We start from the raw sequence: 20,904 nt of genomic DNA, 5'->3' as shown, positions 1-20,904 counted from the left end.
AAAAAGTGTCTTTGTGATCGTCCATCAAAAACATGCTCTGCTTCTGAAGCGACTTTCGTTTTCAGCTGATGTCACAAATCCATCATTATTTTCAACCCCTCCCTCTCCTCCAACCACACATTCTGATATGTAATTCCCCATTTTCAAATTACAGGTCAGTTAAAAAAAAAGGTATCTAGAACACTCACACTTCCATGTTTTTGATGTCACTTATGCTCTCCAAGGCTGCATTTATTTAACAAAATCCATTTATTTAACTGTGATATTATGAAATATTATTACAATAACTGTTTTCTATTATAATATATTTTAAAATGTGATTTATTCCTGTGATCAAAGCTGATTTTTCAGCATCATTACTCCAGTCTTCAGTGTCACATGATCCTTCAGAAATCATTATAATATGCTAATTTGCTGCTCAAGAAACTTTTCTTCTTATTATTATCAATGTTGAAAAGAGTTGTGCTGTTTTATATTTTTGTGGAAACCGCAATGTATATTTTTTTTTCAGGATTCTTGTGAACAGCAAATTAACAGCATTTATTTGAAATAGAAATCTTTTGTAACAATGTAAATGTCTTTACTGTCACTTTTAAACATAGTATTGTTTTATACAAACAATTTTATACAAAGTAATACTAAACAAGTATTACTTTATTTAAAAAAATTACTTGCCCCAATCTTTTGAACTGTAGTGTATAATACTGAAATAAGTCTGCACATCATATTTATGAATTGCTGTAGCTTGTTAATTTTATGTACATTTTAAATGCAACATGCAAGATTTAAGCCTGTGAAATAAGAGATACCTGGTAACAGAGAAATTTGAGTAAGAGGAACCATCTATCTAATGGATATGTTGCAATGGCAGCTTAATTATCTGTGACCTTTTAAAAGACCTTGTAATTGCTTATTACATGGTTCTCTGGAATATCTCTCTGGAAATTCTCTTGATTCTGATTGATGGTTTGATCAATGGTGGCATTCATTGGTCAAATGTGTTTGTATAGTGTCAATAAACTGAATCATTGACCTGTGCTAGTCTCTCGTATCACTCCGCAGTCTCTTTCTTTTGCATCTGTCAGCCGTTTGCAGTCTGAACATCATCCTTTACTTAATCTCTCTCTCTCTTTCTCTTTATGGACAGATCACCGGCACACCTTCCACCACACGCACCACCCCCTGTCCACCCACCTCCCCCCGCAGCGTTTCCGCAAGAGGGTTCTCAGTATGGACCGCCGGCGAAAGAAAAAGAGGAAGAAAAAGAAGACGTCCATGCCCCCGTCAGATGTCACGCCCACTATTCATGAGGTGGATGAGGAGGAGGCGGAGTCTGAGATGGAGGGCCAGTGCCAAGCAGCCACGCCCACTGAGCCATCTGAAGAGCTGCCACAGGTTACTTCAACTCACAGTACTATTATTTTTGTAGATTGAAGTATGTAGTATACATTAATGTTTAGTACTGATGTACCTGGATGACCTACTTCTGCTGGTATACTGTATCAAACAATGCAATGCACTTGACTAGACCTTCCTTTTAATATGAAATATGAAATGGAAATAATGTCTCTTTCTTGACTCTTGTGATTGGACCATCAGAAGTTAAGAAATTTTTTGATGGGGGCAACTGATGATTATTTTGATAATCGGTTAATCTTTTGATTATTTCTTTGAATAATCCAAAAATAATTATTTATTTTTTTAAAGAATTCTTATTACACATTCTGTCCGATGTTGTCCTCCAAACTAATTTGAAGGAAATGAAAAGAAAAAGTGAATGTATCTATGAAGGCTCTGTGCAATTAAAAATTATGTGAAAAAAGGTGGTTAAAATTAAACATGGTAAAAAATGCGTTTTATTACATAGTATTTTTGTCTTGTTTCCAGTCCAAATATCTAAAAACTCTTAAAATCAAGATTTACTAGATGAGTAAAATGCCATAAGATGTTATGTATTGTTTTCTAAAAAAAAAAAAGTAAAAAAAAAAAAATGATTTTTTAATCAAGCAAAATTATCCGCAAATGGTGTAAGAAAAATAATCTTAATTCAAACAGAAACAATATTATTTTTCTTACCCCATTGGCAGATCATTTTGCGTGTTTTTTGTTCGATAATAGCTTGCCATTTTACTTGTCTAGTATGCATCTTGATTTGAAGACAAAAAATAACCACCTGGACAGCACTTGCTAAATTAAGCATGCAATATATTATAATGAGGTCATGTAGAGTACTATTGCTTGAAGAGTTTGTCATTGCATTCAGTTGCACATACTATTAAAAAAAAATGCTGTATACAGTATATACTTTTAGCACAGTTTCCTTCTGCACTGCTGGATATGTATGGATATATGTGTGAGAGATTGCAGGATAATAGGGAGATGCTGACAGATGCTGTGATCTTACAGCTCAGTTTGGGAAGTGAAGAGGACTTGGCGGCCGACCTCTCTCTCACCAGTTTTCATCTGGAGAGCGAGAGACCCCCGAGCAGTGAGGAGACCCCACCCATCCCCGCCGGAATGGAGGAGCAGCAGGAAACACAAGAACGACCGGATGGAGAAGAGGAGGAAGAGATTTCAAACAGGTATTTCATTAATAAATGATAGATCTACACCTGAATGAGTCTACAACTTATGAGTTGAAATACAATCTTCATTTACTCACCCTCATGTCATTCCAAGATGTGTAGCCATCAAATGTATTCAACGCTATGTCAGAAATAATCATTGTAAGCAATCAATTGCGTGCATTTTATTTAGATCATATGCAGAGCTAGGTTTTATTAGAGTAATGAATAATACATAATACATTCAAGACATTAGTGTAAGTTCACTCATTTCTTAAGTGATTCATTTGAACGGTGTATTCACAGCAGGATGTGCTTTCAATGGAAAGGGCATCATGCAACTTTTTTCTACAATGTGCTGCTGTGAAAAGGAGATGACTGCTTGAGCGTGAGCTGGAAAAGTTGTATTTTATTGCCCTCTGCTGGCTATCCTGCTTCTTGCAGCTTATATATGCATATTTGGTTAAGGAAAATGTACTAATAAAACATCATTAGGCATGTATTTATAGCATTGCCTGCCTTATTTAAATTTTGCAGTGCTGTTGCTTTGAATAATGAGACTTTTGATTGTAAATTTTGTCTGGGCCTCCGACTTTAATTTAAATGATTGAAAATGCTCCAAGTGATGCGCAATGATACTTTAGTGAGTTTAATTGAACTTGGGTCTTTTTTTTTATATATATATATTTTGAACTTGGGTCATTTTTAATGTATATTTTTCATTTTTTGGCTCATTTAATTCGGTGTACAATTTCTGAACAACACACTGATTGGGATATATGGCCAGCATTAAATCAAATTGATGATATAGTGGCATTTTATTTATTGACATTAATCATGCTGCATTTCATTCTCAGTTTGATAAAATTATAGTCGCTGATGCAGCTTAGTTTTTTTTTAAACTGTTTAATGAGTGTATTTGCCCTTTAAAGTGCCCCATTATGCTATTTTAAAGGTTCCTAATTTTTTTATGGAGGTCTCCTACAACAGGTTTACATGCATCAAAGGTCAAACAACACTTTAATTTTAGCATAATATACATTGCAAATCATCAATTTTTTTTAAAGAGTCTCAAACGACTAGTCCGAAGATTCAGTCTCTCTAAAACCCTCCTTTATGAGAGCTACTCTGCTCTGATTGGCCAGACAGCTCAGTCTGTTGTGATTGAACACTTCAGCTCCCAAGGTTTTCTCAGTCCTCAGCGATTGTACACACTGTAAAGACAGTAACGATGGCGTAATTTTTACCATATCAATCCGAGCACGAGTCAGATGATGAAACATTGGAAGAACTAGTTGTTCAACCCGAACCTCCATCGCAAGGACGACTCGAGCAGGGCGTTTCTCAGTGATGCGCTACTCAGTTTGACGTACATTATGAGACGTTGCAACTGTAATTCCTCACCATCAGCATTAACAGATTACATGTGTATATTTCTAATTTATTGCGGTTCACACGTGGGAACTGTATCATTAACTGCATCACTAACTGCGCATACGTTAGCCTAGCATTAATGTGAATGACTGATGTGAGAACAACAGACAATCTGCATTAATGGACACAGTTTTAGGTAATAGTGGCCCACAGCTGATTAGCAGAACTATTTCAGTAAGACTGTAGTAACATGAGTTAGCCAGTTACTGGCTCTTCACATCCTCATCCTTTGGAAATGCATACAAAGAGAATTTGCTTTTGCAGAGCAAAAAAAACAGGGTCTTCTCGACATGTACACAACACCAACCAGCTACAGTGTTAGCGGGCAGCCAATGAATACCACAGGTGGGCATTATGCTAATGTAAGGTACAGAAGTAAGAATGGAATTATACCGACGACTCATTTCGGCGGTTCAGAATCGATTCTTTCTTTTGGGAGACTTTATTTATTTATCGTGCACTTTAATCTTTAAAACCTTTGCAGACCTTTTACATTCACAAACGGCTATATTACACACTGCATGAAAGGTAATATCCGAAAAAGCATAATAGGGGCACTTTAAATCAAAAGCTAATATTACTTTTAATTTGTTTTAATCCTTTTCAGCATAGATGTTATGTGGTTAACCCAGCCACCTATAATCATGCACATATTTCAGTCCCAATGTAGTCCTGTTCATTTCATCCTGCTAATAAGCATAGGTCAAAAAAACTGTTTTAAAGGCAGTGTTCAATTGTAGGTTTCTTTTTAACAGGTTTAGCCCTTCTCCAGAACTTGCCAGTATGACAACACGAGGCTGGTTTCGCAGGAAGCCCGTCCACCGGCTGGCTGGAGCCCAGCGGAACAGCTACGACCTACGAGAACGCATCTGCATAGGCAGCATGACAGCCATGGAGACTGCGGTCTACCAGAAAGTTCCTACAGACGAAGCAGAAGCGCAGATGCTCGCCAGCGCTGACCTGGATGACATGAAAAGTAAGCTAAATCAATTCTGAAGGAGTTGTGAAAATAGCGGGGCGCTACGTATTGAGTTTAGAGACATGGAACCAATCATCTAATCAACCTGCTATTAGTTTTGACATTTCTACACATATCAGAGTGTTATTATGACTAGAATATTCTAATGCACAATTTCATTTTTTCTCAGTACAACAAAATATTAACAATAAATAATTATTTGTACATACATTATCTTTATTTTGCATTTGCCCTTTCAGAATTTGGAGGATGCAAATAATTTATCATCATAATATTGGGGCCATCAAAATTGCAATTGTTTATTTTTGGCATTTTATCTTAATTATTTAGTCAGTAAAAATAAGATATATTTGAGATACTTGAGAAGCAACACTGCATGAGATATTAAGACTTATTTTTTTATGAATATAGCTTTAATATGATTGTATTTTTATGACTGCACTGGGAGACTTTTTCAAGTGATAAAAAACTAAAACCTAATACAGATAAATTATACACTCTCTAAAAACAAGTCTTAATATATTGTGCAGTGCTGCTTCTCAAGTAAACTGAATTTCTTTCAGGATTTTTTATCTGGAAAACAATACACGTATAGTCGTTTTTTGCAGTGTAGTAAGCATAAATCTTTCGTAGATGACTAGTTTATTCAAGAAAGCATTATTTCAGGCATAAATCTTTCATAGATGACTAGTTAAAACAAGGAAGCTTTATTTCAGGGTCTGATAACGACAGGCTGACTATATGACTATTCCTTAAAAATCTCTTCTTCAGTGCTTAATTAAGAAAGGACGACATTTTTATGATCTTATTTAAGGTTTCATCTATAAATTTTGTTCCTGGATTCTGCAAGGGGTGTGTAAATTTATGAGCACAACATGCAACTGTAGCCTTTTGTCTCGAGAATCAGTGCATTTACTGATTTGAGTTTTCAGCGTGTGTAGCCATGATGATTAAAACAAGGATTAAAGCAGACAACTTGCATGTTGTTTGCGGTCGTTCGATCTTAATTGAAATCAGTGCAGTAACTCAAACAAAATTAGATTGGCGTGTTTGATTGCATGTGTCATTGGAACCACACCAACGACCGAGTCTCGGGCCGATGGTTTAACTTGATCTTGACAAGCCAAAGCCTGTAGTCCCTCCAAATGCTCATTAAAATCTCACTCTAGAGGAGGGGAGTGATGACAGGGAGTGTTTGTATAGTGGACTTAGACGTTCACATTGGCAAGGTTTCTGGTAAGTTTCGGGGCGCTGGGGTATTCGTGTCCATACTCATAAATGTGTTTTGGTGGAAAGCAGAGCAGCAGGATCATTGGCTGGCCATGGTCAGCACTTGGCCTGCTCTCTGCTTCCTTTCCCTTGGTTGTAAACAAGACTTTGAGATGTTCAGATGTGGTCAGGGTCACTGGATCTACGCCATTCACCAGAGTGCTTCCCGCTGTTTTTACATTAATGATTATTCTTAATAAAGTAAGCTCTACTGATTACAGGGTATGACAGTCCAAGAATACTACTACTCCTTTAAAAACCCTTGCAAGAGTGTAATTGGCACTTTCCACAAATAGAATGTCCCATTACTTAAAAAAAAGAAAGAAAGTATTATAAAGACAAATCCAATGTTTTTATTTATTTATTTTTGGTTGGGCGAAATGTTAAATAAACTGTTATTTAAAGTCCCCCTGTAGTCAATAATTTTATCTTTAGTCACCAAAATGACATATTTAAAAGTTTTTCCCTGTGAAAAAAAATTCTTCATGCCTTAAAATAGCTTGAATGTAACTCTACACCCTTGCTTCATTTAGTATACGTGGAGATTCAGAGATTAGTATACGATCAGAGATTCACTCGCTCAACTTATTGAGGTAAACGCTGCACAATGATATCGCTCTTTGCAACGTTGGACACATAACGCCAATTAATATGATTAGCCTTTTATCAGCTAATAATGTGTTGCTAAAGTTACACAAACCATGTTCCCATTCGCCATTCCAGAGTCAGACAGCTGCCTTCTAACAATCATCAGAAACACTATGAACAACTTAGAATGCCATTGGAGAAAGGCATATAATTCATCATAACATCGTAATATACATCATACACCCGCTATATTGCTAAATCTACCCAATTTTTCATATCATAACTGAAAAATACACCAGAATAACCTTGCTTCTCTCGAGACTCCCCTGCTAGATTGCTGTTAATGATATGCTAACCTGTTGGTTACAGGTAGTTTGTGACGTCAGAAACACCAGATATTTCAAATCGCGTTTTTGAGACTGTCTTTAGATCACTGCAGTTTTAAGGAGAATATACTCAGCAATGGTGTTGACATGTGATTCATGGTTTGTCTTAAAGCATTATTTAAAAAAACAAACAAACACATAAGACATATAAACAACATTAAAAACTTGATTTTCACCACAGGGGGACTTTAAGATAAAATGAACATAATATAAAGAATAGGTATAAAATATCAAATGTCTTTCGAAGTGTTGACCGCAAAAGTAAAAAAACAACAAAAAACCCTGTTTCATTTCCAATAATTCATAACAATGTCAGGCTGAGCTGCAACCTATTTAAGCTATTATACCCCCCAGTATATAAAACGGTAAAATACAACCGTCAGTCAATACATCTTACTTCTAATACATAAAACTGAAAAGGAGAACTTAGTACTTTTACCGGAGTAATATTTTAATGGGTATCTGTACTTTTACTCTAGTACTTGATTTGTGTGCTTCGTCCACCACTGATAATATTTAGTTTGACCTGTGTTGCTGTGGATCAGTTTATGAAGGTTAGGCACCTCATGTCACTAGCATTTGATGAAAGATAAAAAAGTTTTTACATTTCTCTAAATAAAAATGATTAAAAGTAAGTTTAAGGATCTCTTTGGCACCCTATTTGTGGAAAGTGCAAATTAGTATTTTATCCTGGGGAACGTCACTGAAGTCATTCCCGTACAGTGTCTGGGAGGATCCCTAAAGATGTGTTGCGCATGACTATGTTTTCTTAGATGCAGCATTGTAAAGTTCTTCCTGACGCGAGGGGTTTGTTTTAAATGGGCTCCCATGCCCCAGTTGGCCTCCCAGCTGTTCCTCTGTGTCATGTGGTGATTTTTCAAGCCATGGGAATGGCTAGACACACTCTCTTTTATTGAGCCAGATGATTTTCACAGAGCCTAAGTTTAGTACCTTGTTCATTTGAGATATAAAGTCCCATCCATAATATTTGAATCCATAATGTTTGCTCATGAATGGTGCTGAAATGTGGTTCTTGTGATTTTCAGCTATCTTACTAGATGAAATGTACTGAATTTATTTATGTATATATATATACTACCAGTCAAAAGTTTTAGATAGGTACGATTTTAAATGTTTTTAAAAGAAGTCTCTTCTGCTCACCAAGGCTGCATTTATTTGATAAAAAAAAAAAAAACATTAATATTAATATTGTGAAATACTATGACAATGTAAAATGACTGTTTTCTATATATATATATATATATATATATATATATATTGTGTGTGTGTACAATATAGTGGATAAACAGGAGTAATTTTAAGTTGCTATCATTATTGGTTCAATTGTTCAGTATTGTTTACATCATTGTATATTATTTTAATATATTATATCATATAATTAATATTGTTTTTTATATTGATATATTAATAAGTTGATATTATTGGTTAAATTGTTCAGTACTGCTTATTATATAATAAATACTTTAATGCTAAAATGCCTGCAGCTGGTTGGGTTTTGAAGGATGCATAGATGTTTCCATCTGGCGTGCCGATACATGCTAGTTTCATGAATGATACTGCTGTTTACTCTACGTGACGTACAGTGCAGCTAATATGGCTAAATTAGTCCCTGTGAATGAAGGCCAGAGTCCAGCAGAGTGCTTTTAGGTGAGGGCTGCAACGGCTCTGTGGATGAGTCCCCTCCAGCTATAATTAACTTCACTGTTCCAATTGATTATCCTTCCCAGAGACCCGCCCGCAGCCTTTCCTGCTTTTAGAAAAGCGGAAGCATTGACTGCTCTACCGCAGCAAATTACAAATGAGGCCGCCACACTGGAACAGGCCATTGAATTTAAGCCTTGCATCACACTAGCTTGCTATAAACGGCTCATGTCTAAGTCTGTCCCGCTCCATGCCACTGTTTTCATATGTGTGACACCTTTATAGGGCATTTAGATACCATAAATGTCCGAATGCTCACTTGTGTAAACCCCATAATTGATTTTCCAACTTATTTTTTGAATGACCCCATTGTTTGGTTTTTATTTGTAGAATAGTTTGTAATTGCTTGTCGAATAATCTCAAATGGCATATTTTTCATATCTCAGTTGTTTCTCCTACAGCAATGTGATTACAGTACAATTACAGGGAGATTTTATTTTATTATTTGATTTTATTTAGATTTTTTGGAATATATATTCTATACATTTAAGTTTATTGAATGACCACAAATATTGTCTCACTATTCCAATTGTATCTCAAAACAATGTGATTATAGTGCGCTTATTTTATTATATATATATTATATATATATATTCATCTTATTTTTATGAGTTTATAACCTCAAAAAAAGTCTCAATATCCCATTGTTTTTTCCTAGTCAGCAATTACAGTGCAATTACAGTGAACATGTTGTGAAGTTTCTTGCATTCTCCTGAGAAAAAAAAATACCCCATTTTGTCCTAATATTTCTCATTAAATTCTCCCAAAAATCAGATGATCTGAGCGCTCTTTTATCTTATCTACATAATAGACACATTTGAGTCTACATTTGTTTCTTCTAATGAATTAAAATTAGAAAGTTCAAATCTAAATTAAACATAACTGAGATCTCCCTTATATCTCATGATGAGCTATGAAAGAGCAACCTCTGAGCAATAAAATGTCCCTCTGATATGCAGACAAATTTAGAAAATGTCCTGCTATATAGGCTATTGAACGCATCTGAACTGTGATTGGCTAATCCTTGTGCAGGTAACCGCTTGAAAACGAGACAGGGTTGAGCTCTAGAAGCAGCCATGGTTTCCATGGAGATCGGTCATGTGGAGACAGTGCTGTGCAATGTGTGGCACCATGTTGTGCACTTCATCTGCACCGATGTTGTTTCGGATGGAGGTTTTCACCTCTGCTTTGTGATAGGGTGCTGTAACCAGCTCTGTACCTGATGGGGGACAATCCGCACGGAGGACCGCATCTCTGTCCCTCATGCAGCCGCGGGATCAATCGACAACGTCATGGAAAGCACAGAGGCAGCCAATAGATCTGTGCGAGTCCTCAAAAGTAGTTCAGTTGTATCAACATTTCCTCTGGATCATCAGCCAATTCCAGTGATCCCTGCTGTTCGCTTGCGTACATGCGGACACGTCTCGCAGAACTACTGCTTGGAAACCCTGAGGCCAGACACCATTTTCTTATCAGGCAGCCAGGTGGATCTTACAAACTCTCTTTGGAATGAGGGCCTAGCTGAGAGATTATCCTTTTTCCTTCTTTTCTTCTTTAACTTGCCATTCTTGGACAAAATTTGATCGCAAACCACATTTCTGGTCAATCCATAGTTTTAGAAATTTGTGCTTCCAGGATATACTCGGGATTAGACAGAGTTTTTTTGAGTTCTACTTTGTAGAAGGTACAAAATAGCATCGCGGAAGAGGGTGGCATCCTGGATGATCCGGAGGCACCAGGTTTGGAGATGACAGACGTGGAGAAGGAGAAGGATAGCAGTGGCGACTCAGGGGAGGAATGCCCCGATGCAGATGCTGGAAAGGGGCATTGTGTGGATCAGGAAAACCCTCTGGGAAGCTTTGCATTGGTCGGCTTTGAGGACTTTGAGGAGTTTGTGCTGGATTTTGACGATTATGACCTTCTGGAGTCCATCCACTCACACCTTGGCTCCCCAGTCGAACCGATCCGTAAGTGTGCTTACTGTAAAAAAGTTGGAAGCGTGATGAAGGGTAATATTTTCCAGCCACCTTAGTTTTTGCAAATGTCACAGCGACCTCCACTTTGCTTCACACTTACATCATTTTTTGACAGAATTTTGCCATTGTCTTTGACAATTGTAGCTTAGGTTAATGAATGGCAAAAAGCCTTGAAGTACGCATTTGCACTTGAATGTGTAACAGAGAGCTCTTGATTAAATCCGATAGGATTTTCCGTTCACATGACTGCGGTTGTGACATTGTAAAAATGCACTCCACTCTCTATAGATCTTGCTCACATTGGAAATTGATTGCTGGGGATTTCGAACTGAGTTGTTTTATTGATCGCGTAGGGAAATACAAGATAATGAATGTCAAGCTGAGTCCATGCAAACAATTTGCTGACATGAAACATTATGGCCTCCGGTGTGATGTGGCATGTTTGAGTGGATGGCTTATGAAGTTCCATATCCACTCCTGTTGACACATATAGTACATGTGCAGCCAAGTCTCCACATGCACAAATCATCTCAGGGCAGAGTCATATTACGCAGTAACTTGATTCAGACATAAAGTATAGTGATTTCTATTGATATTCCTCATGCATTATGGTTAGAGGTTTGTTCGTCTGTAATTTATTCAGACTGAACCTTTTTTGACCTACAGTACCGCTCAAAAGTTTGGGGCAGTTAGTCAATTATTAGGTTTATTCAGCAAGGATGCATTACATAGATCAGAAGTGACATTACAGTTTTTAACATTGTTCCAAAAAGATTCTGTTTCAACTAAATGCTGTTCTTTTCAACTTTCTATTAATAAAAGAATCCTGAAAAATGTTTCACGACTTCCACAAAAATATTAAGCAGTCCAACTGTTAGGTTTCTTGAGCACCAAATCAGCATCATAGAATGATTTCTGAAGGATCATGTGACACTGAAGACTGGAGTCGTGATACTTACTTTTAGTTATCTTAATATTTCACAATAATACTTTACTGCATTTTTGACCAAATAAATGCAGCCTTGGAGAGCAGATGAAACTTATTTCCAAAAACATTAAAAAAGTCTTACCAAAGTGTACACTGATTGACACAAGTGGCATCATTACTGTATATTCATACTGAATTATGATTGGTCTTCGTTCTTACATCTATTTGGATACTGAATTGTGAATGCTCTTTTCTTTCCTGCATGTATAGCCACTGAACAGTGATTGTTCGATGAATCTGATGTGCCACCAAAAGAAGATGTCTTTGTTAAATTTGCATATGAATCTGTCATCTTTCTTATATCAGCCATAAGCCAAATCAATAATCAAGAAGCTAATACTGACTAACTTTCATATTTTAGACACAACATAGTTAAAAAAAATCCAAATTAAGTGTATGGCTTGCGTTTGTTTTTCAAGCTTGAATGCACCCCCTCCCCCCCCATTCACAATAATTGCATGCAAAAAGCAACCAATGCATTATCCATTCTCTTTTTTTGGAAGAAAATCAGTCATACTGGTTTGTAACAACCTGAGTAAATAATAACAAATGTTACTGTTCCTTATATAAAAAGTGATGGGTCTGAAACATTCCAGTTATCAATCAGAGTTCAAACACTGCTTTTCACTAACAGCCTTGTATTCTGATAAACAGTAAAACCCTCAGGCTTTAGCTTTTGTCTTTGTGTAGACTGTTTACTAGTGCGTTGCCCTCAAGGCCTTTCCCTGTCTGTGATTCTCTGCAGTCCCTCGGGAAAATATCCATCTTATCTCTCTGTCTCGCTGTTTCTTTTCAATAATACACACAAACTCTGTGTCATAAAGGTTTTATAACTGCAATTTGCCTGCATTTGGGTCAATGGCAAATCACCTAGTTTAAATGAGGCAAGTTCTTAGAAATTGTAATTATGCTAGTTTAATGTGTTTTTTTTGTTTTGTTTTTTGTAACAAAAACACACAAAAAAGTCACTAAATCTCAACCGGTATAACCATTAAGTACTATAGTATCCTTGTCTTTGTGAGTCATTTTGTTGGTCCTCATGAGGAAAACAGCTAAAAAATCATACTAAGTGAGTGAAAATATAAAAATGCTAATAGTTTTCTGTGATGGGTTTAGGGGATATAAAAATAATTATGTCTATGGAAAGAAACCCAACGTGTGTGTGTGTGTGTGTGTTTTATTCGGTGGATAGTTTTTCAAATATTAATGAAATTGTATTACATTATAATTATGTATTATTAACATACATTAATTATGATAACATTTTCTAATATTTTATAGTTTTCTTCTAGAGTTTCAGAGGTGTATTCAATTTATTGTCTGCATGAAATGCATTTTAAATGCATTTTTTAATAGATCTTGTGCCTGTGCCATTGAACCATTTCGAGAGTGTGTTTGAAGGTGGTAAATAGGTAATGCTAACAAAATAAGGGAGGACAGTTCAAATGTTTGAATTGAGATTTCAAATCAGCACTTTTGTGCGTCAAACACACATTTGCGGCCTGAGTTGGTTTCGTCCTGTGGTGTTTTGATGAAAACTTGGCTGTTTTGGTCTCCTCTAGGATTTTTGCTCTGCTGCCATGAAAAGCACAACCAGAGTACAGCCAAAAGGCACGGCCACCTTATTGTTACTCTACCCCTAGGTAAAGGCCCATCACCAGTGTGTGGACTTTTTTGTTTTTGTTTTTAAAGGGGGATGTGGGGGTTAGAGTCATGTGCGAGGCTAGGAGAGAAAGGGTAAAAAATTTACTTTGTTTAATGAACATCCCCGGGCTATAGGACAACACAAACCAGCTGAGGCCTTGGGCGTCCTGGCAGGCCTCAACCCTTGGAGAGTCCTGGCCTTTTACTTGGCACTCGGAACAGCTGGAGAGAGAGGGTTTCTCATAATACACCCCTTCAATTATCCCAAATTCAATAAAAACCTCGGTTTGTGGGCTAAAATGATACAATATTAAATCACAGCAATTTTTTTGGAAAGGCCTAGCATCCAAAGTACGCCTCTTAGTTGCACTCAGCTGAGAAGGCCTGGGATTCTCTTGTTTTTCTAGGCCCGTTTTTACTCTCAATCACACAAATGTATGTAATTTCATTGCTACAGTTGAGTAAAAGCTACGTGAACCCTTGGATTTACCATGTACTTTTGTATAAATTGGTCATATAGACAATTTGTTTTGCCATGGACATGAATATCAAGGCTTGTGGGTGTTTTTAACCCTTTTCAGCTTTATGCAAGTCAACGATTCTCAATGTTATGTTTTCTGAGATCTCCTTTTCAAGACATGGATCAGACAATACTTGATGCAAATAGAAAAAATCTAAATCTGTGAGTGTTTGTTATAGGGCAGTACAACTCTGACCAACACCTCCAGTCTGGCTTTTGCAGCCTTGACCACTTACATGACATTCTTTCTGTATTTGGCCTAAGTGTTCAAGTGGGTAGAACATTTAATTACCTGATGGAACACACTTACAACATATAGGCCCGGTTTCACAGACAGGGCTTAGATTAAGCCAGGATTAAGCCTTAGTTCAATTGGGGCATTTAAGTGGCTTTTATAAACGTGCCTTAGAAACAAACATTACTGGTGTGCATCTTGAGACAAAACAATGGCACTGACATATTTTAAGATATATCAATGCAAGTTGCTTTCAGTTAAAACAGCTCAATAATGCATTTTAATCTGGGACTAGCTTAAACCTTGTCTGTGAAACCAGGGTATAGTGTTGTAAAAATGCAAGTAAAGTTTTTACAGGTCATCATTTTTCACATATTTAGATTTTTAAAACTATGCACTTTAAAATAAACTCCTACATGTCTGTACAGTATTCCCTATTTAAGAGACGAAGCCATTTAGTTAGTGTGATGCTTCCAGTAAGTGATAACAATAAACATGCTCTGCACCAATACAACATGCAACACTTTACATTTACTACCAAATTACATGTGGAATGGAAAGTTTTCCTCGAAGTCTTGCGATTCCGGGACACATGAGTTCCTGGGATACACTTAACCTCAAATACCGTTCCAAAGTCAAAACTTTGACATTTATCGGACCTGGAACAGTCTTGTGCTCTTATTTCCAGTGGCTCGCAAGGGTGGGTGGGACAGGCCCGTTGTTTGGACTCCAGATTAGCTGACTCCGATTAATTCAGATCATTCATCTAAGGATTTCTAATTTTAGTTAATTGTAATTAACCTGCTATGAATGTTTACACAGTGCGTTCAATAAAGACATGAAAATGTATCTTTTTTTTGTGTGTGTGTGTGTTATTTGTTAAAGCAGACTGTTAGTTTATTGTTGGTTCACTTTTTTTTTCTGCATCTGCCTTTACAAAACTGACAGTTTCATTTATTTTATTTGCCTAACCTCTTCCTCTTTCTTTCACTTTAAGGTCACCGTTTCGAGGACAATCCTGGGGTTAGACGTCACCTTGTCAAGAAATCATCACGATGTCAAATACCACGATCCAGCAATAGCCCACCTCCTCTGTCCAGTCTGAAGAGGAGAAAGAGGATGAACAAGAAAACTCATGAGGTGAGAGCTGAGCTTCCTGACCGCATGGAGAAAAGAAAAATGAAACCTAGTTTCGTTCATCCAGACAGTTTGTTCCACATTATAACTTATTCTAAGACAAAAACTAACTAAAATGCAAAGTGACCAAACACAGTTTAGGTTTCGTTTATGAGCAGATTGATCAATAATAGAACAGCATGGACAAAAACATAAAATAATACCATGGCAGGCTCTCACAATATAGTAAACATTGAAAAACTAGCCAAAAATGCGTATTGATTTTGAGATCTGAATTTCAGTGTTGTTCCTCAAGAGGTAGCTCAAAGTAAAGCCTCCATTTTCCCTAGACTGACATTGATACTGATAAAGAGGAGGTGTTAATAGAGATAATCAATCTAGAGGAGCAGGAGAGACCCTTGATTCAGAGATATTTCCTCTGGTCTGCTGATACCTATTGATCCGTTTCATCCTGTGGGATTCACTAAACGAGCGAGATCTGTGTCTCTAAATCAGTTGGATTAATTACATAAGGCACTTAGTCAATCAACACTGGAGTATGTGCTATTCATGTGGCTTTATCTGCTGATCTATGAGCTCTGAATCAACCAATGGAGGAGAATCATTTGTCTCACTGGAGTACAGGATTCAGTCCTCCATAGAACGCAACAGTGAATTTGCATTTTTTAAGCACCTCAGTTCCAGAAGCTTTTTTCCTTTTTCCTTTTCTTTTTAGCCATTTTAACAGTTTATTCAGTAAATTGTTCTTCAGCCAAAGGAATCACCAGAGTTGTAATCAACATTACATTGCATTGATTCAAAGAAAAAGCTATTTGGAAATCTGAAAAAAAAAAGAAAAGAAAAAAGACAGTGCTTAGTGTTTTTTAAAGGAAATAAACTATTAATCTCTTTGCAAATACCAATCGAATCTGAATTTACAGTACAATTTAAAATAATTTACTTCTTTATTTTTCTATTATAGTACTACATTTTGAATTAGCTTTTTTTTTTTTTTTAGGTTTTGTTTTAGTAGGTTATTCATTTTAGTAGTTATGTACTTTTGTTATTTTTTATTAGTTTTTGGATTTCATCATGGTTATTAAGTTATTTTTAAGTTAAAGGAACTGTATGTAAGAAATGTATTTCAATTAATCATAAAATGGCCCTGATATGTCACTAGACATTAAGAAATCATGTTCATTTCAAATGCTTATATCACTGACAACAGTAGTCCGGCCAGGATATTGTCATTTAAAAGTGAAGTTGCAGCCCTCAACTGATGTTGATGTTGATGTTGTCATCTTGTGTTTCGGCCTGATGCTCCACCCATCTACCAATCACGAAGTCAGTAGTGTTTCAGCATCCGGGTTGCCAGCTCTGCTCTAGTTACCACAGCTGCAGCTACAAACGTTCCTGCTGGATCCTGCAGACTATCTGGCAACCTTGAGCCAGGGGGGAGGGAGAGGGGATACACCACTCTACAGTAATTTGAAAGTGATTGCAGTACCAGTTTTGGCCACAATCTTACATACGGTTCCTTTAAGTTTTTGATCTATGTTTTCTAATATTTATATTTTATTTCAGCTTTATTTCAGTGAACAAACATGATTTTTAATAGTTAGTTTTAGCTAACAATACTAACTCTGATTTATCTAAAGTCATAAGCATAAAATACCAAATGTTTCTGAATGCATTTATAAGGTTCAATATATACTGATATGTAAGTAGTTTGACTGTGTAGGTAGAATGATTCGATTGCATCATTTGCAATGCTTCATTCAGTGTGAAAGATCATGTAACAACAACTTCTCTAATTGGTTGATATCTTTTTAGGATCGTTGGTAGCACTGCTCTTAGCCCTGAGAATTTGGTTATGAAACTGTGCTCAAAGCTCATAGTAGGTCTGTGTTCAAAGGTTTTCATTTATCTTTGATAGATCCATTACCTGTGCTTTTACTCTTAAATAAAAAAAAATACTAAAACAAAAGAAGATTTATGATATTGCTGTCATATTATTTCAGTTTTGCTCCCCTTTTAGCTAGAGGTGTACTTGTTTGCCTGTTTCCTATATGAGCTGCCCTGGGAATTACCTTGAAGCAACTTTGGTTATGATCCTTTAAAAGTGCTTTATGACGTGCCTTTGACATTGTGATCACCGTAGGTGTTTGTGGAGCTCAACGAGCTGATAGTGGATAAGAACCAGGAGATGCGCTGGAAAGAGACGGCACGTTGGATCAAGTTTGAGGAAGACGTGGAGGAGGAGACGGATCGCTGGGGCAAACCGCATGTGGCCTCGCTGTCCTTCCGTAGCCTGCTGGAGCTCCGCAGGACCATCACACATGGTAAGAGTCGAACGCTCTGCCAGCCCACTCAACCCTGCGATCCTGGTCCAATCCTAACATCCATGCGCTGTTTCTAGTTGACAAAACCGTGTGACTGACAGAATTCAAATGGACACTTAAATGATATAAATGGATTAAACCCTCTTGGGAATATCCACTTTTTGACCATGAAAAACTGATAATTTTCCATTCAAGATAAACAGTTCTTTAGTTTTGAAAAATGCTTTTGAAAAAGCATGACTCCAAACTACAAATCCAAACACATGTCTATCAATGAGAAGGTTTTGGTAAGTTTCAGTTCTTGTGGTTTTGGAACCAACATGACAACCCTGACAAAAAAAACATCTTTAATGGACGGCAGTGATGAACGGACATGAGGGTTTGGAAAAACAATACTATACTGTGGTTATGTAGAGTTAGGCGGTGTGATCAGAATATGAGAAATTTAATATCATAGTTACAATATATGTCGTGATATATTTATTTATACTGAACATTTGATTGAAATGTGGTGCAGTGCTATTTTTGGATAATCCAGTGTATTAAATACTTTACAAATACAAGCTACTTTGAAAATGTGCATATATATATGTATGTGTGTGTGTGTGTGTGTGTATTGGTGTTGTTTTATAATATCCCATTGTATTATAAAAAAAACTGTAATACATAATGAGATTTGTCCACATTAGAGATTATTTGAATTGTGGCATTAGAAGTGAGAATATGTCTTTAGTCTTTAGAATGATCCCACAATTTTACATTATTTCATTATAAGCTGACAGAGGTGTATGATAAATGGAGCGATGTTACAAACACTGTGTTTTGTTACCCAGGTGCCATAATGCTAGATCTGGATCAAACCACACTGCCTGGCATCGCCCACTTGCTGGTGGAAACCATGATCATCTCGGACCAGATCAGAGCCGAAGACCGAGCCAACGTGCTGCGAGCGCTTCTGCTCAAACACAGGTGAGTGGAGGTCAGACATCATTACTCCAAACAAAGCTCATATTGATCTTCTCTGCGGTGGGCCTTGACGCCAATGTCCTGTGTCAGAGCTGCCTCTATTGGTTTCCTGCTAAATGAAGAGGCGTGATTACACAACAAATATACTTCGTATGACAGTGCGCCAGGCCGATGGCCAATAGAGTTTTTAATGGCGTTTTGCTATTGCAGCTGCAGAGACATCAGTGTTTAAAGGAATAGATTGTTTACTCATCCTCATCTCATTTCAACCTTGAAATAATTGTTGTCTTTCCTTTGTTGCAGCAAAATTGATTTAAGCCCCCAAAAAAGTCTATAAAACCACTCCAAATGACTTATTTTAAATGTCCATAGCTACAGTATATCCCATATCTCTCAAATCTAATATGCTGTCTAAGTTTTCCGGCACTTGCCACGCCGCAGTTGCATAATTTTTTTAAAATAAAAAACAGTGTTATTTTAGTATAATTGAGAAATCATTTAAAAAAAAATGCTTTTTATATGTTTTTCTTTCTTCAGTCAAAAAGAAATTAAGTTTTTTGAGGAAAACATTCCAGGATTTTTCTCCATATATTGGACTTCAACGGTTATCAACGGATTGAAGGTTCAAATTGCAGTTTCAGTGCAGTTTCAGTGCAGCTTCAAAGGGCTCTACACGATCCCAGCCGACGAATAAGGTTCTTAATCTAGCGAAACGATCTGTCATTTTCCCAAAAATAATCACAAATGCTCATCTTGCAGAGCTCTGCAATGCGCCACACTTTACGTAATCACGTTGGAAAGGTCAATCGTGACGTAGGTGTCGCTATACTGCGGTACTTTTGGTCATGCGTGACCTTTCCAACGTGATTACGTAATGTGTGGCGCATCGCAGAGCTACTGAAAGACGAGCATTTGTGGTTAAAAAGTATATACATTTTTATATTTTTTAGAAAATGGATTATTATTGAATTATTCCTCGGTTGGGATCGTGTAGAGCCCTTTGAAGCTGCATTGAAAATGCAATTTGGACCTTCAACCCATTGGTTGCAATTGATGTCCACTATATGGAGAAAAATCTTGGAATATTTTTTCCTCAAAAACCTTAATTTCTTTTCGACTGAAGAGAATGAAATGGGGCTTCCTGAGTAAATTATCAGGAAATTTTAATTATGAAGTGAACAAATCCTTTCATTTTGGTTTCATATGATTTCAGAAGACTTGGAAGTATAACGCACAAGTAACAGACTTTTTGTATGATGCTTTTAAGGTGCTTTTTTGGGAGATTGGCCATATAAATCATCATGCACTTTTTAGCTCACACATTCATCATTTTCAAAAACAATACAGGGTCAGAATGACAGTTTTCGATTTTGGGTGAATTATTCCTGTAACCCATTCCCTGTGTTTTTGTTACCTTGCTTACCTTACTTCTGGACTATTTTAAAGCTGCTGTCCGTAACTTTTTTGGGTTAAAAATGATCCCAAATAATTTTTTTAGCAAGTACATAACCAGCCAGTGTTCAAAACTATTTGTTTGCCTTAGCTTGATTCAAAACAGTAAGCTTGTAAAAAAATAAATTAGTTCCAGTGGTGCTGGTGGATTTCCGCGGGAAATTCGAACATGTCTTTGCATCATTACGTCACATCTGTACACATAAAGAAGGTGTCTCGGCTAGTAGGCTATATTGCGTGTGAGGATGTTGGAGGTGGAGATTTATAGCCTTTTCTCACAGCACTTGATATCATTAAACTTATCAATTTGATGGCGGATCCAGAAAGGTTCAAACGACAATCACCACTGACAACTGGAGATTCACCCATTGTAAAATGCAAAAGACTTCGGACTTCGGAGTGGCTACAGAAAAAAAGAGACTGCAACCGGGCCCATGCAAAAAGAAATAAATATCGGAAGGGCTTTTGAAAGGTACAAATTTGATTATATTCCAGTTTTAAATATACATCTGATTACAGATAGGTGTGTTTGTTTTTCAAAGAGAACCAGATCTAAGGAACATTAATTTGTTAGAAATTAGACTGCACAGAAATGGAAACTCAACTACAGGTAGCCCTTATTAAATGTAGTCACGCAATGCCGATGTTGTTAACATTAACAATTTGAGAACAAAGTATAATTTGCACGGTTTGACGTGATATGATAAGCGATCGTTAGATTTA

General features: G+C 36.7%; 1 protein-coding gene across 1 annotated transcript in view; it reads left to right on the top strand.

Moving 5' to 3' along the window:
- The window catches only part of slc4a3 (solute carrier family 4 member 3), a 71,908-nt gene that overhangs the window by 34,794 nt on the left and 16,210 nt on the right, over positions 1-20,904 (top strand). The window contains exons 4-9 of the mRNA XM_084421963.1: positions 1,148-1,395; positions 2,407-2,582; positions 4,754-4,974; positions 15,303-15,445; positions 17,583-17,763; positions 18,597-18,732. Coding sequence (XP_084278089.1) covers positions 1,148-1,395; positions 2,407-2,582; positions 4,754-4,974; positions 15,303-15,445; positions 17,583-17,763; positions 18,597-18,732 — 1,105 coding nt within the window. The remainder of the gene's footprint in view (positions 1-1,147; positions 1,396-2,406; positions 2,583-4,753; positions 4,975-15,302; positions 15,446-17,582; positions 17,764-18,596; positions 18,733-20,904) is intronic.

This window comes from Rutilus rutilus, assembly GCF_951802725.1.
Source record: "Rutilus rutilus genome assembly, chromosome: 10".
Taxonomy (NCBI): Eukaryota; Metazoa; Chordata; class Actinopteri; order Cypriniformes; family Leuciscidae; genus Rutilus; species Rutilus rutilus.
This window is presented reverse-complemented; position numbering and strand designations above follow the sequence as displayed.